The sequence below is a fragment of the Haliaeetus albicilla genome, chromosome 23 (assembly GCF_947461875.1).
Source record: "Haliaeetus albicilla chromosome 23, bHalAlb1.1, whole genome shotgun sequence".
NCBI classification, from domain to species: Eukaryota; Metazoa; Chordata; class Aves; order Accipitriformes; family Accipitridae; genus Haliaeetus; species Haliaeetus albicilla.
The window spans coordinates 24,209,128-24,231,003 of record NC_091505.1 but is presented as its reverse complement, the minus strand read 5'-3'; the positions used below and the strand labels follow the sequence as shown (position 1 = coordinate 24,231,003).

General features: G+C 40.7%; 1 protein-coding gene across 1 annotated transcript; it reads left to right on the top strand.

Annotated features, from left to right (window-relative positions):
• The first annotated feature begins 2,351 nt into the window (after positions 1–2,351).
• Positions 2,352–21,813, top strand: TENT5D (terminal nucleotidyltransferase 5D). Its single transcript, XM_069811575.1, has 3 exons — positions 2,352–2,461; positions 9,312–9,436; positions 16,419–21,813. The coding sequence occupies exon 3, from the start codon at positions 16,438–16,440 to the stop codon at positions 17,611–17,613; it is 1,176 nt and encodes a 391-aa protein (XP_069667676.1). The 5' UTR covers positions 2,352–2,461; positions 9,312–9,436; positions 16,419–16,437; the 3' UTR covers positions 17,614–21,813.
• The last annotated feature ends 63 nt before the right edge of the window (positions 21,814–21,876 follow it).

Sequence of the window (21,876 nt, the reverse complement as noted above, 5' to 3'; positions counted from 1 at the left end):
TAAACACTATTCCCTTACCCAGCCATGCCATGGGGCTGGCAATTACCTAGTGATACGGAGTGAAAATAAAAAAAGATAGATATGTAGCTTTTACTTAGTAATTCACTGTTTTCAAAGCACAGTAGAACCATTAACTAATTAATTTGCCCAATTAATCACTCAATAGCTAGATATAGAATGGTTGAGCAGAGCCGCGGGCTTCATCCTGGCACAGGCTGAGTGTGCGCACTCCCTTCTTGTTCATCTCTCTGGCAGCGCGCTGCTTGTTCAGGGCAACTGGCCTCTGGCTCGGCTGCGGTGGCCCAGAGCCAGGCAACCGGAAAATACAGTTGTTGTAGCTGACATTTGGGTTGTGTTTGGAGTTTATTAGGATTTGCGAGTTACAAAAGTCTCGTCACCTTTTTTTTTCTATTTTGACAGGTAGGAATATAAGTTAATATAATAAATAATAAACTAAGAAAACAAATAATAAACTAGTATAATACTATAATCTAATTTAAATATAAATACTTTTCAGAACTAGGAATATAGAATAATATAAACTAACTCGGTGTCTATGACATAAAGTGAGGTTGGCTCACGAGTGGGATTCTTTAATTGTGAAGTGCTTTGTAATTGCTGCAATTGCTCTATCACTAGATTCATAAAAATGTTCTCAAGAGGAAAGAGACATTGAAGATGTTTTTAAAGGCCCTAAAGAATAACAGCTGGTTTGGGGATATTTATGTTTAACCAGGGTTGTATATCATTGCTGTGGATTCTTTTGAGATAAACAGTTAAAATCTTGCTTTGGCGTAATACCAAAGAGCCAGCCTAGAAGTATCTGGGTGCTCTAAGTTAAAGTACAGACACGGCTATTTAAGTTTATTATATATATTTGCCTATGATAAAACTCAGCTTAAAATACTTGCATAACCTTTTTGTGCCAAGGTATGCTTATCGTTATGAGTCACCGTAGCACTAAATCTGCACTTTTTCAAAAATAATCATGGCTTACCCATTCAGCATAGATTCTCAGAACAGTAAAGTAAATTATCTCTCATTTTAGTTCTGTGTAGTGGCAAAAAGTAAACTTAGACACTGTACAACAGCAAAAGTAAGGTGTTTAGTACTACAGTGGGATGGAAATGACCAAAAAAGGCACAAATGCCATAACCTCATCCCATGCAGGGTTTTATTACATCCATCCAGTTAAGTAACTGATCAAAGATAATACATTTTGGAAGCCCACAGCTGGAAAGCCTGGTTTTCTAAATCTGCCGTGTAAAACTAGAACCCAGTCAGTGACATCACCTATCGCACATAAAGGAGCATATGGAATGTGTCGCGAGGGACCGTCTCCTAGCAAAGCCGTGGTGGAGGGAAAGCCTGGTCCAACAGCTTGGAGGCCACGCAGCGGCCGAGCGCCTCTCCGCTGCGGGAAGGACTGTGCTGCAGGTCAGGCAGAGTTCGGGGGTTTGAGTGACCAAACCGCAGGTGCTGGTGCTCACGTCACCGATTTCTTGCGTGATTTTAGCTAAGTCACCTTAATCCTTCTGTTTGCATCCCTGGAACCTCAGGTTTCCTTACTGAGATTCCCTCGGTGACTTTATGTCCTCTTGCTGTGCGTATATATGTATGCAGAGTACATCTGTCTATTTATCTCCAGCGTATAACCAGGCGAGGGTCTGACCTCGGCTGAGCCTTCCCAGTGCTCCAGTAATACCAATAGCGGGGCCAGACCCACCAGCTTTTCCTGCAGGAAGGATCTCGAAACTCAAGCAAGTTTTGTTCTGTCATTTCTCGGGGCGAATGAGCTGAGAAATGGGTCACCAGAGGACGAAACCGCCTGCCACCGAGTGACTGGGACCTTCCTTCCCCAGGGCTGGTGAGGTGATGGGACCTCTGATCGGAGGGCCGCCGGTGGCCGCCACGTCCCTGCCTCGGGGCTCTGCATCCCGCCGGGGTCGTGGCAGAGAAACCCGGGTGGTAAAGCCGATGGCTTCGTTAAACACCACGGTCCCGCTTCTCCCGTCTCGGGCCTTCCCCTCCCGACCTGCGCCTCACCTCCCGCCGCAAACGACCCGCGGGGCTTTGGGGGAAGGCTTTAGAGGGAGCGGGGAAGGGCTGAAGGCGGAGGTCGCCGGCGGCAGCCCCTCTGGACGGGGGACCCTGTCAGCCCGCCGTGAGGCGGCGGCGCGCGGCCTCCCCCGTCAGGCGGCGGGCGGGAGCGCGGGCGGTTGGCGGGAGCCCCGGCGGCGGCGGCGGCGGCGGCGGCCCCACCTCGGGCTGTGTGACGCGGGTTGCCATGGCCACTGGTTTACGCTCCGAGGGCCGGCGGGGGCGGGAAGGAAGGAAGGAGGGAGGGACGGGCGGATCGCTTCAGCACCAGGGCGGCCGCGGACAGCAGCGGCGGCGGCTCTCCCGTGAGGGGGAGCGGCGCCGGGGCCTGCGGCGGAGGAGGGGGGGGGTTCCCCGTACGGTAAGTGTGGGTGTCCCGTGTCCCCCCTCTGCGGCCACCGAGGGCCTGAGGGTGCCCACCCCACGCCGGGGTGACCTGCGTGGGCCCCTCGGTGAGGGAGGAGGGAAGCGGGACGGGGATCGTTGGGCGGGGAGAGCTGCCGGAGGTCGGCGGGGATCTGCGCCCGCCCGCCGGGGCCGGCTGCCTCAGAGCTGGAGGGAGAGAGGCGGGAAGGGAGCGGGTGGGTGTCGGAGGGATGGGTCCGTTCAGTTACAAAACTTTGCAAAAACCGGGCACGGTCGCCTCGGGTTTGGCCTTTCGCCTCTCTTTGTAAGGCGTTTTCCAGAGAAACTTGTATCAACTGGTAAAAAGAGCGGTTTGGCGAATTGACAGTGCTTTGGGGGGGGGGGGGGGGGGGGGATTCTCGTTGCACGCGAGCTCTGTCTTACTACGGGCGTTTTTTGCATGAATCCTAAAAACTTCTTGAATTTTGGGCAAGAGCTTCCCCACCAAATGAATAGGAGGAGCGGTAGAAGCGTAGTACTCACTACTCACTGTCCGATTAGATGCTGGAAGCTGTATCATCTCAGCTGGGTGGCATCAAGTAGCCCGAGCATCTTAGGCCTTTTCCAGGTGTTCAGAAAGGGCCCTCCACATTCCCCGGGGAGGAGAGAGCCTGGAGGTGACAGTCAGACAGCGAGCTGGGATTGTCTGCCCTAAACTATTTGCAAGTGCTCTCCAAATGAGTGTGCCTGCATGCAGAGCAAAACGGGTTTTCAGCAACTCAGGGCTGGTATTCTGTGTCTTCCCAGCCAGGAAATCGCTTTCCTGCGCTCACTGCCTTCTCCCGTCCACAAGCATGTCTGTTTGATACGTCTGTTTAAGCCGCTTGCAAATCTTTAACCATTTTTATTACTCCATCAAAAAGAGCATGGTTGACTACACAGGCGTACACATTGTCTTCCGCGTGCTGCAGTAACAGTAATAGTTTGTTCATGGCTCCCATAAAAAGCAACAAGGTAGGTATGAATGATGATGTGCATCACTGTTAAAGGCCAAGAAACTAATAATAAATTAAAGTGAATCGAGAGCAGGGACTCTCCCACACTTTTATGTTCTTGTGTTCTCCTTAAACTGTAGAGTCAGATGTGATTTGTGTATGTCCCATTCAGAAGTGTCAAAACGATCCCCTTGTCCTTTCATCCTCCCATGTGCTGTGGCTGCAGCATCCAGGAGTGAGGAATAAGGGCTTGATGTGTGGAGGGGAGAATAGCAGAGTCTGGATTATACCTTTGACTCCTTTATATCTTAGCCCTTTTGCATTCCCACAGCTTAGTTAAAAGAGAACAGTAATAATTTCTTTAATTTGCAGTTGCTGCAGACCTTTGACCTCGTGGTAGTATTGCTTGCACACTGTCCCTGCTCAGCTATTCATTAGAGGCATAACTTTACAGCAAATTTGGTTTTGTTGCCTCATTAGGCATCAGACATACAGCACTGTAGTAAGGACTATGTGCTCTATAATGATTCAGCTGCCAGAAAGAGAGACGTCTAACATCGACCCTTGCAAGCAAAGGCCTGAACTTAAATTCCTGCCCTGGAGAGCGTATCGACAGCTCCTGCTCAAATTCAGGAGTAAATGCTGACGCAGTAGAGTCCGATCATTTATGAATCCACTATAAATCAGGGAGAGATAAGTGGACCAAGTTCCTTGAAAGATCACATTGAAATCACATTGAGATTGAGTTATTTTGGAGAGTAAATTAAGCAGCACTTAGGCTGGCAGTGGAAATTCATTCATTAATTAACACTGCTTGAAGGAGTGAAATTCTACCCGTATTTTCAAAATGCTCCTAATCTGGATTGGTTTCCTGGCCTTCCTTTTTTCTGGGCTCTGATGATCAGACTCCATTCTCAGCTGCAGCTGTGGGACTCCTGGGTGTGAATCAGGGCTCCTCACCTCCAGGATGGGTTTGGTCTGTGCCATCACTGCTTGGCCATAGCAAGGGATGAAAGTATTGGTAGCTTGTGCTCTGCTTTGCCTCTTTCATTCATGTTGAGCAGCCCTTGGTGGGTCACCCTGTGGTTATTGAGGGTTGTTGAGTTCCCATGACGACTAGCTTGATAGTCATCTGCATATGGGGATAGAATTTGTCTTATGGATTTAGGACATATGTATGTCTTACATGTCATATATATCTTACATGTCTATGTTTAACTCCCACTGGTTTTAATGAATGAAGCTCAATGTACAGTTAAAAGCTTTGTAGGCAAACTCCAACCCAACTTTCACCATCAAACGATAGGTAACGCAGAGTGAGGGATGGTCCACATAGAGTGGAAGTGAAGTCAGAATTTATCTTACTGAAGTCATATGCCTAGCCACGCACATGCTGGGCCAGTTCTGCTCTCATTTACACCAGAGCAATTTCTGGTGTGAGAACTGAATTTATGCCACTGGGATTCAAACATAAAAGAAAGAAATCTTTTGAAAATTACAGTCTGGCTTTTCCCCTTTGCCACCACAATCTTCATGCAAAAATAATTATTAAAAGCATAGGTACAGAATCTAAGATACCACAGGGAATCAGCAACATACCTATTGTCTACTGCCATGCAGCATTAGAGTGCAGTACATAAAGGAAGAACATAGATAGCTGTAAAATTTGAGCATAATATTGAACATAGTTTCTTCATGTTGCAGAATTGCTCACAGATAAACTATCATTTCAGGTTGTTTCTAGCCAAGATATATTTGTGGTCCTAAAAACCGTTTGTTCAGTACATATTAACAAAAGAACCGTTTTCCTCCATAAAACACTACAAACTGGTACAGCAGATGTCAATTTATGTCAACATCAGCTGATTTTCTTCTCCATTACCCTTTCTGCTGGATCTTTGCTTATCTAGCAGGTCCTGTCTTCTTGACATCCAATGTCATGTTGAATATTTTTTCGCATTTGGTGATAGAAAGCTTGACTCAGTCTTTCTCAAAAATTGGTGTCGTCATCCACATGAGGGTCATTATGCATTATTGATAGTGATGGAAAAGTCACGAATACACACATCTTTGCTGCAGGGCCTTAGCCTTTTTCTTTGGTTTATCATTGCTTTATCTTCTCTCTGCATTTTAGTAATAATGTCAACAGAGACATCGCGTGCTGCCTTCACCATGAAAGTGTAGCAGTAACCTGGTCCTGGTGCTGCAGCCATAATCTTTTTTCCTGATGTAGTTTCAGTGGAGTTACACAGTTTTTTACTTTATCACAGAACTCTAGAAAACATTGCAGTTATCAAAAAGCTGTTTTCTAGGGGGAACCTAGCTTTTACTGATGCAGAAATAAGAATAAACTCCTGTACAGCAAGTACTTTGAAGTTAATAAATAATTCATATATTTTTCCCCACTTGTACAACGTAACTCATGAAATTGGGAAAATAGCATTAAAAGGAAGTCCCACTACTGTATCGTGTAGTCAAAGAATAACTTTCTTATATAAGCATGGAAATTAATTCATAAAAATATTAATTATATGTTAACATTATAAACACAAATAGTAATATAAACAAACAGTGGAAGACAGTAATATTTGAATAGGATCCCAGCTTGCCCTCTTATCAGTTCTGTGAGACACATTTCTGTGGAGGGTGCCAGCCAAGCCTGATCCAGGATACAGAAGTTTTTTCCAACTCAATTTAAACTCACCATTTGCTGTAGCAGTCACAAAGAGCCTTTATTTGGAGGGGTCCTAGACTGCTTAACAAATTAACCTGGAGCCTGTACCTAGAGTTCATGTCTTCTGCCATAAAATGAAAATACTTCTGGAGTGAAACAGGATAATTGCTTAATAGCAAATACTTTTCTAAAATATGCAGAGCAGAGCAGGAGTGATGTGGAGAGGGCTGTATGGAACATGAGTGCATTTGTCTTCAGCTTTCTGGCTCACCCCAAGGAAAACTCTCCAAATCCATTGTACTACTGTATGTACTATCAACATCCACCCTCGATACTTCATTGGCTCAGTACTGATTCAGAAGAAAAAAAAAAAATTGACTGAATGAGCTAAATGCAGCTTCCAGCAAGGCACAGCATTTTTTGGTATGATCAGTAGAAAAAAGAAATGCATGCAATTTACTGCGTGTGTTGTGTTGGAACCCTCTCAAAACAGACGTGACTGCAAACCTGGCAGTATCCTCTAATGCTTTCATGACCAAGGCCATCCCACAGGACAGGTTCTTGGGGACATTCTGCCACTTTTGTAACTCACCGAGTCTCCTTTGGTGTAGATGGAGGGGGGGAAGACTCTGGAGAGTTTCTGGGGGTAGCCTTGACTTTGTAACACCCTGTATCCCCTGAAAACAGCCCAGAATTAGGACTGTAATGGCATGCTGCATAGCTCATCCCTCTTCCTCTGGCATTTGACGAGGAGAGATAATTAGGAAGATGGTTAATAGATGGAAAAGGAGGATCGCTTCATTCTTTACCTTGCCTGCTTTTGCTGCAGTTTAGTCATAATAATGAGAGTTTTTGATAAGTGAGCTTTGGATTGAGTCACTGGTATCTTGAGTGAGTAAATAGATTTTGGTATTAGTCTGAGGAGCTAAGCAGAGCAATCATGCACTGCTCTTGGAAGCTGGCAGGCAGAAAGGGGGAGGCAAACATCTCTGGAGAGGGGAGGCAATCCTTGGCTCTCATTCTTGCCGACTTGGGGGAATCACCTTGAAATGCCCTGGGTCAGCTGATGAGGCGTCCGAGCAACCTCCACGCTCACTGAAGCCCATGGGACGTGCAGGCACCCAATAGGTTTGAGGGTCAATACGCCTCACGCTGGGACCTGGGAGTGGGGACTCCCAAAAGCAGCGACAGACTAGGGACGTGCTCTCAAGCAGTATTCATGGCACGGCGTGTCGGAGGGCGAAGCCCAAGGCGCAGAGCCATGCATTATCTTGTACACCCTGCTGGTTCTCATTATAGTCTTTTGCTCGTTATGCACAGAGACACAAGACTCTTTCAAGACTTCGAAATGAGTTTGTTGGTACATCTTATCACAATTTACATTTTGAATTCAGGAATGGGGAAATGTTATCTTTGAGGCACAAGGTAGTTGTTGACATACATAGTCAGTTTTATTTTTGTTTTTACCTGAGTTAGAAAAATCCTGGAAACCAGGAGTACAGAATAATGAAATTATGCACTTTTTCCTGTAATGATGGAGCCAATAAAAGGCAGCCATTGAGAATAATGTCCCAACAGCCAAAGCACTTCATCAATCTCAGCTGCTGCTTCTATGAACATATTATATAATAATGGGTGTTCTTCTACAAAAAAAATATAAAGGTCTCTCTCTCCTTCCCCTAAATATCACCAGGGGAAGCCATTAATTCTACTCTAGTGTTAATCTATTCTATCATGATGATATATCCATTAATGGGTATCATATATCCATTAAACCTTCCACCGTCACACAGAAAGAAATAACAATAGTTCATTGTTAAAAAGACTAAATGATGTTGTGAGGGTTTTTTTTTTTAAGTAACTGATTATATATTTGTCAGACTTTTCCTCCAGGAGGCCAGACTCCACATACTGAGACTCTTTTATCTAAGCAGTCCAGAACCTCTTTTCCTTGCCATTGAAGACATAACTGGCTTCTCACTTTCAGGCTAACTGAAGCTCAGCCCTTGCCAGTCTTAACCCTTTATTCCCAGCTGCAAACATGAGCCATCACTGCATGGATTTGGGGAGCAAGTCAGGGAACATGCATTCTTTCAATTAGTAGCCCATCATGAGCTGGAAAGCAAATGAAAGGTGCAGACAGGTCCTGGCACAGCAGACAGGTCCTCACAGAGAGAGGAAAACAAGTACTGGGCTTCTGGCAGCAGTAAAACAGCATATTCAGTGATAAAACTCTGACTGCTGTAGCGTGGAGGAAAAATCCATAATATTCTTAATAAAATGAATAATACAGTCCATACCTCCTTGGGCTATCATTTCAGCTTTTCCTGCAGGTTATGCATATATTTACACTCAAGTCATACTTGCAAAGTTATCTTTACTCAGAAGCATATCTACTTTCAGCATAAAAGTTGAGATTGTGGAACACAACTCAGCAGCAAGGAGTAAATTCACATGTATATCAAATCATACAGGGGACAGGGCCCTACTTGGGAAGTTAAGGAACCTTGTGTAGGTGGTGTGAACTTTGTAGGATGGGGTGCTGGAATGGAGGTCTTTGAAGGAAAGCCTAAAAAAGGCTACCTAGCTGTCAGCATGTCTTTGAAATGAGAAACAAATATAAAAAAGTGCCTTTATGATAGCATACAAGTATTTACAAAAATAGTTGTAATTCCTGCATAGCCAGCCAATGGGCCATTCAGTGCATGGAAATTCCAGCAACAGGCTGAATCCTGGGCTTACTGTAAATGAACCAACAGCCTAGACTGCCAGGAAACAAGACCTTCCAGTCATCTGCATGCATTTTTAGAAAGAATATGAAACCACGACACAATTCATAATATTTAATTTTGCTGAGTTGTTATTAGTCCTATTTTTTAGTATGATTCCACTATGTCCCTGCTAATCTGCATATCTATTAATAATATTAAATTCTTACTCAATATCTCATAGAGAAAATAGCAAGTTTGTTAACATCCTTGCAGAAGATTAAGTATGACCTGAAACCCAGAGTCTTTATAAGCACTTCTGTGCCTTTCCACTGCTTTTACCTTATCATTTCCTACTTAAAAGGCTATTGTTATGACTGCAGGACTGCCAAGTTCTAATGCATGATTTATTATGTACAGCAGGTGACTGGTAGTTAACATTTATCTCAAAATGAATGTTATTTTTTGTTGGGTTTTTTTTTCCTGCAGCTTTCCCCGGGAGGTCAGGTGTTTTTGTCAGTGACAAGATGACAATTCATATTTTCTACCAAAGGATCCAGTGAGTCATCCTATTAACTCCACTGAAATACATGCTTGCCAATCGTCCTGCCACGGTAAGTCTGTGAGATTTTGCCTTCTGTCTGGAAATGTTATTCAGGAGTTAGTCCATTGTACGCATTCGGTAGTACAAATCTTTACCTAAAGCAGTAGCTTCTCAGTGATGACCACAGCCCCAGATAGACCAAATATTCCATATCACACCTATTTTCTTTAAAGTTATTAAACTATTTTAGAGCAAATGAGAAGACCTGACTGTGCCTCATACCATGCTATTTGCAAGGGCTTGGTTTGTTTGAACCTGGAGGCCGTGTAAGAAGGAACCTTGTGTATTGCGGGAACCGCTACTAAGGCGTAATATATCTGGCCTTGAAAATGTTGCCCTGTGAGGGGATCCACATGCAGCTAAGAACAAGTGTACTGTGAGTCATGATGGAAAAATTTGACATCCAAAAAACCCCAAATCTCCAGGATGATGTAACACAGATTATGTATTCATACTGGTTGCCCAAATTAAACTCCTTAGTTATTTTGTCCCTTCTGAGAAGTCCCAGCTCATTGAGCCAATATCCTGTAACGTTCCAGTAGAGGTGTAGGCTACTCAGTTCTTTTTCCCAGCTTTGTGCTATAGGAGGCTATGGCTGCCCTTGGGTGGTACTTCTCTGCAAATTGTTTTCATTTAGGAGAAGGGGCAGTGCAGGCTGGTACATGACTCTGTTGCTTTTCCCTGTTCCTTAGGTTGGGTTGGAGAAAAGGTAGAACACATTTTTGTTGATAAAGTCTGTCCTTCTTTTCTGCTTACTTGTTCTGACCCTGAGGGTGATATTCTGTGGCATAGTCCATGGAAACTGCTTGCAGCTTAAGTGTATTTTGCACACCATGCAACCTTATCTCACAGGAGAAGAGCATATGGCCTTGAGTTATTATTTGTTATTTCAGGGTAACTAGATGGTAACTGTACTGAAAACTTATGGCAACTCATGCGTTATCTCATGATAACGGGATAAATAAACAGTATCTTCACTGCATGCATTAACATTAATGGAAGGAAAAACTCATGAAAAACACTGTCAAACCAGTTTAAATATGTCCCCATTTAGGATGCCCCAGATGCTTTACTGCATCTACTTGTCTCATACACATTTAAATTATGACTGGGACTCCTTCTGCATTTGACATTCTTGCCTTCAGAGCTTATGCCAGCTGCAGTCCTTAAGTCAGTGAGCATGCAGAATACTTTAAAATGTCCAGCTTAATAGAGAAATGTATCTTTGAATTAAATAAAGCTTTAGCAAGACATCAGGGAAATTATTAGTGATGCATATAATGTGTATGCAGGAAAACCAATGCAGAGATCTGAGGGGAGAATTGCAATAGTTACTTTGAGCATCTCTGGGGTAACCCCCAAAAGCAAGGCAACTACGGCAGCTGACAAGACATTTTGCTTGATCTGTAAAAGGTCCCTTTGCGACCGATTTCGAGTGCAAACAAAGACAATTGGAGCATTAAAGTATTCCATATAATCGTTGTAAAACAGACAAATACGGGAGCAGATAAAAGCAAAGGGAAGAGAATGGAGCTAACACAGCTGCACAGAAACTATTTCAGATGTATTCTGCTTGAGAATACCAGCACATTGAAAACCTTTGAAAATACACTGAAGCAACATTATAGCGTATATAAAAAGAGAACTGTAAATAGTTTATTGGTAAAATATGAGCTAAATTTGATGAGACTGTCCTCTAGACTGTATCTGTTTCTATAAAAGTTGTGTGGAATGCAAAAGCTATCATTAGCATAGCAGATTTTCTTCATTCAGATATAAAGCCAGATCTGCTTTTATTTTTTTGATGAAGCTGGTGTATGGCAGAGTGCTAAGAGGTGTTTAACTAAATCTTTTAGCATCATTGTAAAACCAAACTCATAGTTGTTTGGTCCAAAACCTGCTGAAGAAAACTAGAGCCTCTAATTTCAATATAAAAATAAATAATAAAAATTAGCAAAACTATGTTTAATGATCCCACAGTAACTAAGCATTTTTCCACACTGCAACTGCTTCATCAGCTGAAGGTGACCATTCAAGGACAAGTTGGAACTCGAAGCAGGGAGATATTTTTCTAAACTTATAGTAAGGATAATATATCACAAAACTTGACTAGGTTTGATCCGTCTTATTCTGTGCTTCTCTAGCCAGTATATGTAAAAGAAAACATCCCGAAAACTACTTTTCCTCATCACTTTGTCTGACAGAGATCTTAAATCGAGCAGGATTCAGTGTCCATTGCAGTTTACAGAAACATTTTAAATCCCATAAACAAAAAACTAAGAAAAATCACTAGGAGATAGTCTCAGTAAGTTACAAATACTGATGAAATGAGGAAAAGAAACCCCTCTTTACAATACACAATTTCAAAGGCTATTTGTTCCTTTCACTGCTGTGGTGCTAGTGTTCATGCAGCCTTCCATTTGCCCATGTATGGACTTTAAGATAGGAAAACACTGAATGTAAAACACATGAAATGCTTTTAGGTATTCAGGTGGAAGAAGTTACAGAAACTGAATTCTTTGACAGGGTGCAGCAGGGCAGACCTAGCAAAGGCTGGGACCGTGGGTGCTGGCGAGTAAGAGGTTTCAAAGTCTGTGTCGCATATATGGTTACCCTAAATGGCATAATGCTGCTGCTGGCAAAGGGGCAATGACATACAGCTGCCTCCAGGGATCATCCTCCGTTGCAAACATCACCAGTTTCCAAAGAATGAAGTGGTTTTCCAGCCTCTTTTCCCATTAACCAACCCAACCTCAGCACTTGCTTGTGTTCGGCTTCATCTGGCTGCTGTGGTCACGTGCAGTGAGTTGCCTTCCCTTCATCCCTTGATCTCTCCTGTTTTACAAAATGCTTTGACTAATTGTAGCCTCAATACTGCTGCTGATTTATTGTAACTGAGGCTTACTTGCATTAATAATAACTCCTGACTTTAGCCTGAGCACCTTGGTAAATAAATTTGCCACTGCCTTAAGAAATAAGGTTCCTAATGACTATAAAATTGCCTGGAAATTGTTCTTGTTGCCACACAAGATTAAGGAAAAGAACAAGAGAAAGTCCTTCTAGGAAAGTGCAGCTTTGTGTAGTGGGTTGCAAACTGGAAGCAAATCAGTAAATAATAATAATAATAATAATAATGATAAAAAAGGTTTCTTTAGGTCTAAAAGATTTACTTAGGTCTATCTGTAAATTAATTATATTCTTGACAACTTAATTCCTGTTTTTCCTAGGACATTTTCCTTACTTGTCAAAGTTGAAGGCATTATTTCAGCACAAAATTCTTAGTATTTATCATAAGACATTTCCCAGACATTAATGTTGAGGCTCTGAACTCACAAAGCATCACCGGATTCTCCAGGAATCACTTTAGAGAATTGATATTTTGAGGCACGACTCTTCAACACAGAAGAGATATTTACTGACATTACCTTTTCCTGTAATTTTTAAATCTTAGTATATTGCAATAAAATCTAAAACAACTAAAATCATGTAGCAGTAAAGGAAGGATTTCCAAGCTTATTTAGGGATAGGTCCATCTTCTGACTTTCAAAAAGTGTTTGAAGATCGTCCCTGCTAAAAAAGGGGATTGAATTTTAACATTCCCTTCTCTAAGCCCTTTCTTTGACACCACAGCATTAACCTTGAAAAACTCTCTCAAAGTTTTGCAATATCAGACAAATCACATGACAAAAACTACTGCTTATACAACAATTCTGACAACTGTAAGCTTGCTAGTAGATCGCTAGAGCTGGTCCACCATAATCCGACACATCAATAACACAGATGACAAACATGGCAGCAAAAATTTTATACAAAAACCTCTCCTCCCAACCTTCTCACTCCATCCAGTGTTGTGCTACTTCCAAAATTCACAGTGGCTTTCTGTAACAGATGTTTTTTATGATAAACGTGTACTGGGATGTCATAAAGGCTATGAAGCATGGATAGAAGCTTTTGGTAATTTTGTGGTAATAAAGGAATAAGCGTGGAATCATAATAATAAATAGCTAATGGTAAAGTCATAAGCATGTAATATAGGCGGTGGTATGGATGGCAATTTCTCTCCCTTTCAGTTCGAATGTCGTATCTTCTAAATGCCTGCAGGAATGTGTGTATTTCTGAGGATGTACGCAAACATAAGTATATTTGTATGTTACGTATATGGAGTTACATGCTACGTAAACAATGCCAGGAACTACATGGTTGTGCCAGAAGTATAGGACTGAATCCAAGAGCTTCACACCGTCAGTTCAGTGGCAATTAAACTACCAACTTTTTGGTCCTGATTTAGCCAACTTTCAAAGCATGCATTTAATTTCAAACATATGGTTAGTTCCATTCTTTGTAATGAGGCCAGAAAGGTGCTTGAAATTACGTATGCTCTTGATTAGCTTACTTGGGAGCTGAAACTCTAGTAGAAGTATGTGAAAAATAGCTCTGTAATATTCCCAAGCCATTTGTCAGTTCACAAGTTACTTGAAATTACTAAAATATTCCAGAATGTGGAATCTGAAGGCAAGGGAAGGAAAATATAAGACAATGTACACATGTAGTCACTACTGATTAAGAAACAACAGCGTAGACTTTTTGGTAGTGTTATTACTCAGTATGATTTTATTTTTATTCTTGAGCTTTAGCTGAAAAAGTACATTTTAGCCATCTGTCTGCAGAAACACTTCTCAATGTTTCAGTAATATGTTTGCAGTGTTGGCAGATACCTGAAAGTCACTTCTTTCACATGGCTGGTGACTCACTGAGCTGTTTCAGGTCACACCTGACCACGACCTGAGTTTCGCATCTGCAGTCACTTTTCTTCAGTCCCTCCAAACTCCAGCTTTGCATCAGCCTGGCTGGGAGACACACCTTTGTCTGGGCAGCGGTCCTGATTGCTGCCTTCTGAGAAACAGCCATCTACCTGCAAGGGATTTCATAGTTCTTCTGTGGCAAATAGATTATGAAGTTCAGTGTCATGGTATAATTCCCATCCTGTTTGTATGCAGTATTAAGGAATACAATGATCTTTATTTCTGTTTTCTTTTTAGGTCCTCAGGTAGTGTTTCAACAGCAATGACCTAAACACCCTTTCTATGTAGCCAATACTTTATTGCAATGATTTTAAAATTATTTTTACTTTCCCTGAATTCTCACTGGACTAAGCTTGCAGAAACCCAACAGAAATATTCTTAAAACAAGCCTTGATTAACACACACAACATTAAAGGAGAAAGCAAAATTATAATATTTGTGCAGAAAAAAGAAATTCCTTTTAGAAATCAAAGTTGTTTTCAGTATCTGTACCTCCACCTATAAACTGTCTAAACAGCAGCTTCCCATGGGTTGAGCAGACCCACATCTGACTCAGGAGAGTAAAGAAATGCCCCAATAACAGTATTGACTAAAGAATTTTTGCTCTCTTGAGTGATGGAGAGCAGTCCTGCTATGTCCATAAATGTTCTCCTCCTTCACCTGTAGCTCAGAGCAGCAAATACAGCTTCAGACTCAACGCACTGAGGCACAGCAGCCAAGCACTGGGGTTAAGGAGAAAGCTATCAGTGAATCACAATATCTGCCTGTGAGTTATTATGCAATTTATGAAAGAGTATTGAAAAATTGTATGATAGGATTTAGCAATAAACCTTTCTGATTTAACCGTCTGAGCATTAATTAACTACCCCAAAAGAACTGAAGAAGCGTAAGGAGACATGAGGGGGCACAGCATGAAATGATACCCATGGAGTCTGGAAGGTTTTTAGCCCTCTGAACTGTTTCTGTTCTGTAATACTGACATTAATGTCAGGAGACAGTAAGATGAAGATTTGTATCTTTCATTACACCTCAGACACCTAATGCCCATCAATGTTTTTCTTTTTTGTACTTCCTTAAATGTACTTCTTATATACTTACTGTAATCACATAATTGTATGATTGTGTTTAATTATATTCACAGTATACATAAATAAAATTACAAAAATAAAGCATTCAGATTTCCATTACAAAAATGTAATTAAAGTTTGCATATGATCAATCAGAAACATTTTAAAACCAATATGGTGGGGTTTGCACCTTTTTTTCCTCCTCATTGTAAAATGTAAATAAATTATCCATGCTAAGGTCTCTCTGATTGCTAAATATGATGATATGGAGACAAAATATAATTTTAAACTGAGGAATTCCAGAGCCTGAACTTTATCCCATGTATTCTATAGGTGCTTCTTTACAGGCTTTCTTGAGAAGTTTTAGAGTATCAGTGCAGACTGGAAGGGGTTTTCTTATCGGTTTTGCAAACCATAACTTGCAGCATTGGCACATTAATCTAGGAACACGGTTAATGGCTTAGAAGGAAAAGATTTTGCCTCAGAAACATAGTGGAAACAGCTTAAAAATTATCAGATATCCAGTTCTTAAACTGTAACAAGTGGTATTAAAGGACACGTGTATAGATGATCCATAGAGACTAAAGTGCATCCAAGACATGTGGCTAGATAAACAATGAGCATGTTGCATCATTCCTGCTTTTTAAAAAAACTTCCTGATCTTTCAGTATTTTTAAGTATGCAAGTCACTGAAGATAGAGGGAGATTTCTAGGCAGGACAGAAAGAACAAATTTGCTCATTTTGCTCATTTTAGCTCTTCACAGTGAAATTTATTTGGACTTTCATTATAACCGCCAAGTATTTCATGTTATTAACCTTTGAGTAGGTTTAAATGAAATCTATACGGCTTACTGCATTTACTTTGAGTCATGGATTATACAATAACACAATGGTTTCTCAGCAGGATTAAAACCTGAGTACATTAAAATTCAATTAAAAGCCTGTGACAAGTGTAGTGGTTGACTCAGACCATTAACTGGGATTGTGTCTCTGTAAAATGAACTGCTTTGTCACTGTGCCGAGGAAGGAAGTTATATGTTTGTTATAACCGAGTGAAATGTCAGGCTTTCTTGTATTTGAGTAAGTTCTAACATTTGTCTCTTAATTTCTGTTTCTCCCTAGTTAGCCAACCGACATCACAATGACTGAGGACTCAGACCACAGATTCAGTAGTCTCACCTGGGATCAGATTAAAATCCTGGATCAAGTTTTAGCTGAGGTCATACCTATTCATGGGAGAGGAAATTTTCCAACACTGGATGTAAAGCCAAAGGATATCATTCATGTGGTAAAGGAACAGCTCATTGAAAAGCAAATCAATGTTAGAGATATCCGCCTGAACGGTTCGACAGCCAGTCACATCCTAGTAAAGCAGAATGGAACCAGTTACAAGGACCTAGACATCATTTTTGGGGTGGAACTTCCAAGTGAGCTCGAGTTCCAGGTTGTTAAGGAAGCAGTTCTTAATTGTCTATTGGACTTCTTGCCAAAATGTGTTAATAAGGAAAAAATTACTGCTCAGACCATGAAAGATGCCTATGTGCAGAAGATGGTCAAAGTCTCTACCGACCATGATCGCTGGAGTCTCATCTCGCTGTCAAACAACAGTGGCAAGAATGTAGAATTAAAGTTTGTGAACTCACTCAGACGGCAGTTTGAGTTTAGCGTGGACTCCTTCCAAATCATACTGGACTCCATACTAAATGTTTACACAGCAGCAGACTGCAAACTGACAGAAGACTCTCACCCCACTGTCATTGCCGAGAGTATGTATGGAGACTTCAACGAAGCAATGGACCACTTAAAATACAAACTGATTTCTACAAGGAACCCGGAGGAAATCAGAGGAGGTGGCCTCCTGAAGTACAGCAATCTCCTGGTTCGTGACTTTAAGCCAGCAGATGAGGCTGAAATTAAATCTCTGGAACGTTACATGTGCTCCAGGTTCTTCATTGATTTTCCAGATGTTGCTGAGCAGCAGAGGAAAATTGAGTCATATCTGCGCAACCACTTCATTGGGGAAGAGAAAAGCAAGTATGACTACTTGATGACTCTGCGTGGAGTTGTAAACGAGAGCACAGTCTGTCTCATGGGACATGAACGAAGACAAACTCTGAATATGATCACAATTCTGGCTTTAAAAGTACTCGGAGAGCAAAATATCATCCCAAATGCAGCCAATGTAACATGCTATTATCAGCCTGCTCCATATATCAGCGACAGAAACTTCAGCAATTACTACATTGCTCACGGACAACCACCTATCCTCTACCAGCCATACCCATTTCACATACAAATGCAAAGCGGCATGGTTTAGGAACACGATAACCTCCTCAGCACTTACACGCCTCTCTCTTTCCAGTTCTCTCCATAATAAAGGCCTCATTAAAGCAAGTTTTATCATCACTTTTGATTTAAGGACATATTTTTGTGCAAGTTGCCAAAGTTATTTGGTTCATCAATGTCTAAATCACCTTTAAGCAGATTGTAAAATAAGTGAAACAGCTATCATTCATGAAGTATTTATATCCCTATGTGTGTTTGGGCTATACTTTTTTCTTTTCCAATGAAAAGAGAAGGATATAAATTGTTCTAATTTTATAAAATGAAACGCACTAAGTTCTGGGTTCTAAAAAAATTCTTAAGCCAAATTTAAATAGTGTAAATGAAAAATTAAGCCAATAAAATACCTCTCAGCAGAAATGCCTGATTTTAGAAGTGATAGTGTACTGGGTACATTAAAGCAGATCATCCATCAGTTATACCCATGCAGTTCCAGCAACATTTATTTGCAGCACCTTTTGAAAATACGCATTGATGGGCTGTCTCTTGGTGGTTTGAGCTTGGCTTTACAGGCTTTAGTCTGATCACTGTTCAGGTCCAACTAGAGATGTGAGGTCCCTCTCCTCACCAGAGCACTGTTTAGTAATGGTTAATAGGAAACATCCCTACCAAGAGCAGACTCAGCAGTTTTGTGTATCCAAAATTTCCACTGATCTGAGAGATTTGACCACTTAAGTAATGCAGCATTGGACCCCAGGATCTGCCTCACAGATAATGAAAGTTGTAAGAGATACAACGATTCTGATTAAATTAGTCTTGAAAAACAAGGTAATAGAATGAGAAAGAAGGTGAAAATTGAGCACATAGGCCTTGCTTTCTATTGCTAATTTGTTATTGATCAGAGATGCTTTAATGCATAATAAACAGAGTCAGGAAAAACCCCAAAAGCCCAGGACTGCATTGTTTTTAGGTGAATTAAAACAAATCCTTGGCAGTGGCATTTGAAAAAAATATTTTATACTAGCAATGTCCTGTATATGTTTAGATACCTGCACACATACACTAGTAGCAAATGAAGAGTTCTCTTACATCAGGAAGTAAAACATTAGTTACAAGTTTTTGTGTGTGTGAGTGTTTACCAAAGATAAGTTTTAAACATGTCACATAAGTGCCTCCCTGTGCCAGTTGCTCCGTGAAAGTCGTAATGCTGTTGGCAATCATGCTAGAGAGCTCCTGAATTACAGAAAGGGAAACAGATGCCCTTGGTACTGCACCGATGGGTCGCAAAGCGTTCGTAGCAGTGATGGTCAGAGAGGTGTGCACCGCTTGCTTCATTATGAGCAGGTTTGGGACAGATGGATCTAAGGTGTTCCCACTGAAACTCCTCCGGTTTAGATGCTGGATATGGTACAAGAAGGAATAGTATGAAAAGGAGATTTAGAATGGGTGCGGTTGTAAAATTGGAACAGCCAACTGGAAATGCAAGCAGTAGAGTTTCTTACATCTGATGCTTAACATGTCAGTGTGTCGTACTACGAGTTCATTGCTGGTACTTCACTGTATGTCCTCATCCTCCTCATGTTTAAAAACATTGACTGCATTTTGTCTGTTAACAACAGGTGTCAGGCTTTAGAAATTTCTTCTACTTGGGAAAGAGTGTTTGAATTATTTTACACAGAAATATGCTACATACCACTATTTTAAATCAATAATTTCTAAAATTTCTAAGGTCTATGAAGCCCTATTGCCAGTGAAATGTAGCTTTCCTTTTTCCCATTATATGCCTGTACAGTAGAACAAAGAGCTGTTTAAAGACAACTTTGCTGACCATCATCACTAAAGTCAACTCTTTTCTGTAAAATATAGTGCAAAAAACAATGTTTCTGCAACGTAAGAAGGATATACTAATCTACTTGGAAGCTGATTTATTTTGTGATGTCTTTCATGAAAATAGTACTATTATTTTTGCTGATTTTTCAAGTATGTTCAATTCTGTGTCTAAAAGCACACTTTTTTTCACTTCCACTAGTATCCTTCCATTGGCTAAACTATATTTAATAAAATCAGCAATTCTAATTGCTATGTTGTCAAATATGATAACACTATATTTGCATGTAAGCACTTCTAGGGAATTACCCCTGTCAGAAGGAAAATGGAGTGAAACATGGTGGATTCTTTTTTTTTTTTTAATTGAGCTGTTTAGATTACAAAAGGAACCTTTAAATTTAGTTTGGTATTTGCCAAATTAAATAGCACTGTGAAATTCTGAAAGAGCCTTATGTAGGTTATGTCCCTGCTAACGCTTGTGCTTCAACAAGGGCTGAAGGGCTGAAAACTGGACTGGGCAGAGCCGGGACTTTCCAAGGAATCTGCAGGAGTCAGGCATCCAAATGGCTTGAGTTTCAGGAGGAACTGGGCTCCTAAACTCCCTAAATTTGTTTGAAAAATCTCAGTCCATCTGCACTGGCCTGTGACCTTAATGTAATGTAGCCACATCAACTTGTTACTCCTCCACTCCTGGTTTCCTCGCTTGCTGGGTGGAGAAATGGGTTGATCTTCTCAAGAACCAGGAAACAGATCCGCCAAGAAGGCATTTTCAACATGTCATGTATAGCCAATGATCCACTACGTGAAGAAATATTTCAAAAATGTTTTTTTTAACCAACAAGTAGAAACATGTATCACCCTGTATAAAGGACTGTAATTCTTTTTTTGAATCAGAGATTGTGAAGAGTATCAGGAATGGTGTACTAGCTCTGGATTTGCATAAACCAGCCTGTCTGCTTGTACAGCAACTGTTATTTAAATATATATATTTAATTCTGTTACGCCTCTGTTTATCCATCCAGGTTAGGTAAGGAAGGACTCAGTCAAAGTCCATGGAGTTAGTGGGAAGAATCCACCTAACTCAAATGGGCTTTGTGTGAGAACCCAGAAAAGAGTAAAGGACTTACGTGAGTACCTACAGGTAAAGGTACAAAGACATCAATATGCAAAAATGTCTCAGGTATAAATAAACCCTTTAACTTTATTGAAAAAGGTCTTGTATTTCTTACCTAGAGGTAGTTCAGTTTTGAAGGTTAAGTGAGGTTTATGATTTTATGTATGTAAGTATATATGTACATATATAAAATCTACATATCTACACATACAGGGGCAATTAACAAAATCTGACGGTTTTAAGTATTTCCTTCCAAATGTTATAGTGACCTGGCAGCAGTATTTGACCTGGAGAGAGTTTTTTTCAAGGTAGTAGTGATTTGGTAAACTAATATTAAAAAGGGAATGATGTTGTATAGACTGCTGCTTGCAAAACACTGATATCAATGTGTAAGATGAAATACTGTAACCTCTTCTCCAGTTGTTACTGATTTTACTATGTGCAGATATAAATCTACAAAGAATTGAGAGAGTTTTCTCAGTCCCAGTCTCCTGAGCTTCATGTTTACATTATAATTACATCTTGTTGTTACAATCTGTTCAATAATTATAATACCTGGAAATTGTAATGCTGATTTTATTTAATCACATAAAACTTCTTAAGGTTTACAGCTTAAAGTAATCTAATGTTGTCAGGACATAAGTGTTAAAGTTTCAAGTGCTTTCCTAAAAAATGTCATTTGAATTTTGTGTTATATTGTGAAAGGTCTATTTGAAGCATATACTTTATGGTAGTTCCTTTAAAATGTAATTTGTGAGCTTTATACTCGACACATTACAAAGGTTTTGCAATGGATAAAAGAAATGTAAAATTGTCCTCAGCTCAGATGTTATATCGTCTATTGTGTTATACTGAGCCTGCAGATCTGTGAAATAATGGATCTGATTTACCACCGCGTCACTTCAATTTTCTCGTTGTGTAATTTGACTGATGTTAGAGAAGTTGCATCAACATAAATTCAGTTACACAGGTGTGTATCCAATATGATTTGCAGAAATATCTGGAGAAAGGACAGCAGAGAAAGTTTGGCAGGTCAGCACGATTCTTACAGCTCAGTTTTCGTTTGATACGTTTTTCTATTAAACTAAACAAGAGGAAGGGTATTCAGGACAAAGCTGTTGCAGATGAAAGAAGTATTTCACTTAATGTGCCATCTGAAGCTGTTGAAAAAATATTGTAATGCTAAAAATGTGTACTAATCACACTAATTTGTAGGTCATTAGTCCACGGTGTCGACTAGTGCCTTTGGGTATTTGGGGAGCAATCATTAAAATAATTTTCTTGTTTAATGTATGGTTTGCTTGTAATACCTTCATTTTTCTGGTTGGATATCAATTCTAGCATGCAGACTTCTTC

Bases quoted from the DNA above. Each gene is read 5' to 3' on its own strand.
- TENT5D (XM_069811575.1), top strand. From the start codon at position 16,438: ATGACTGAGGACTCAGACCACAGATTCAGTAGTCTCACCTGGGATCAG.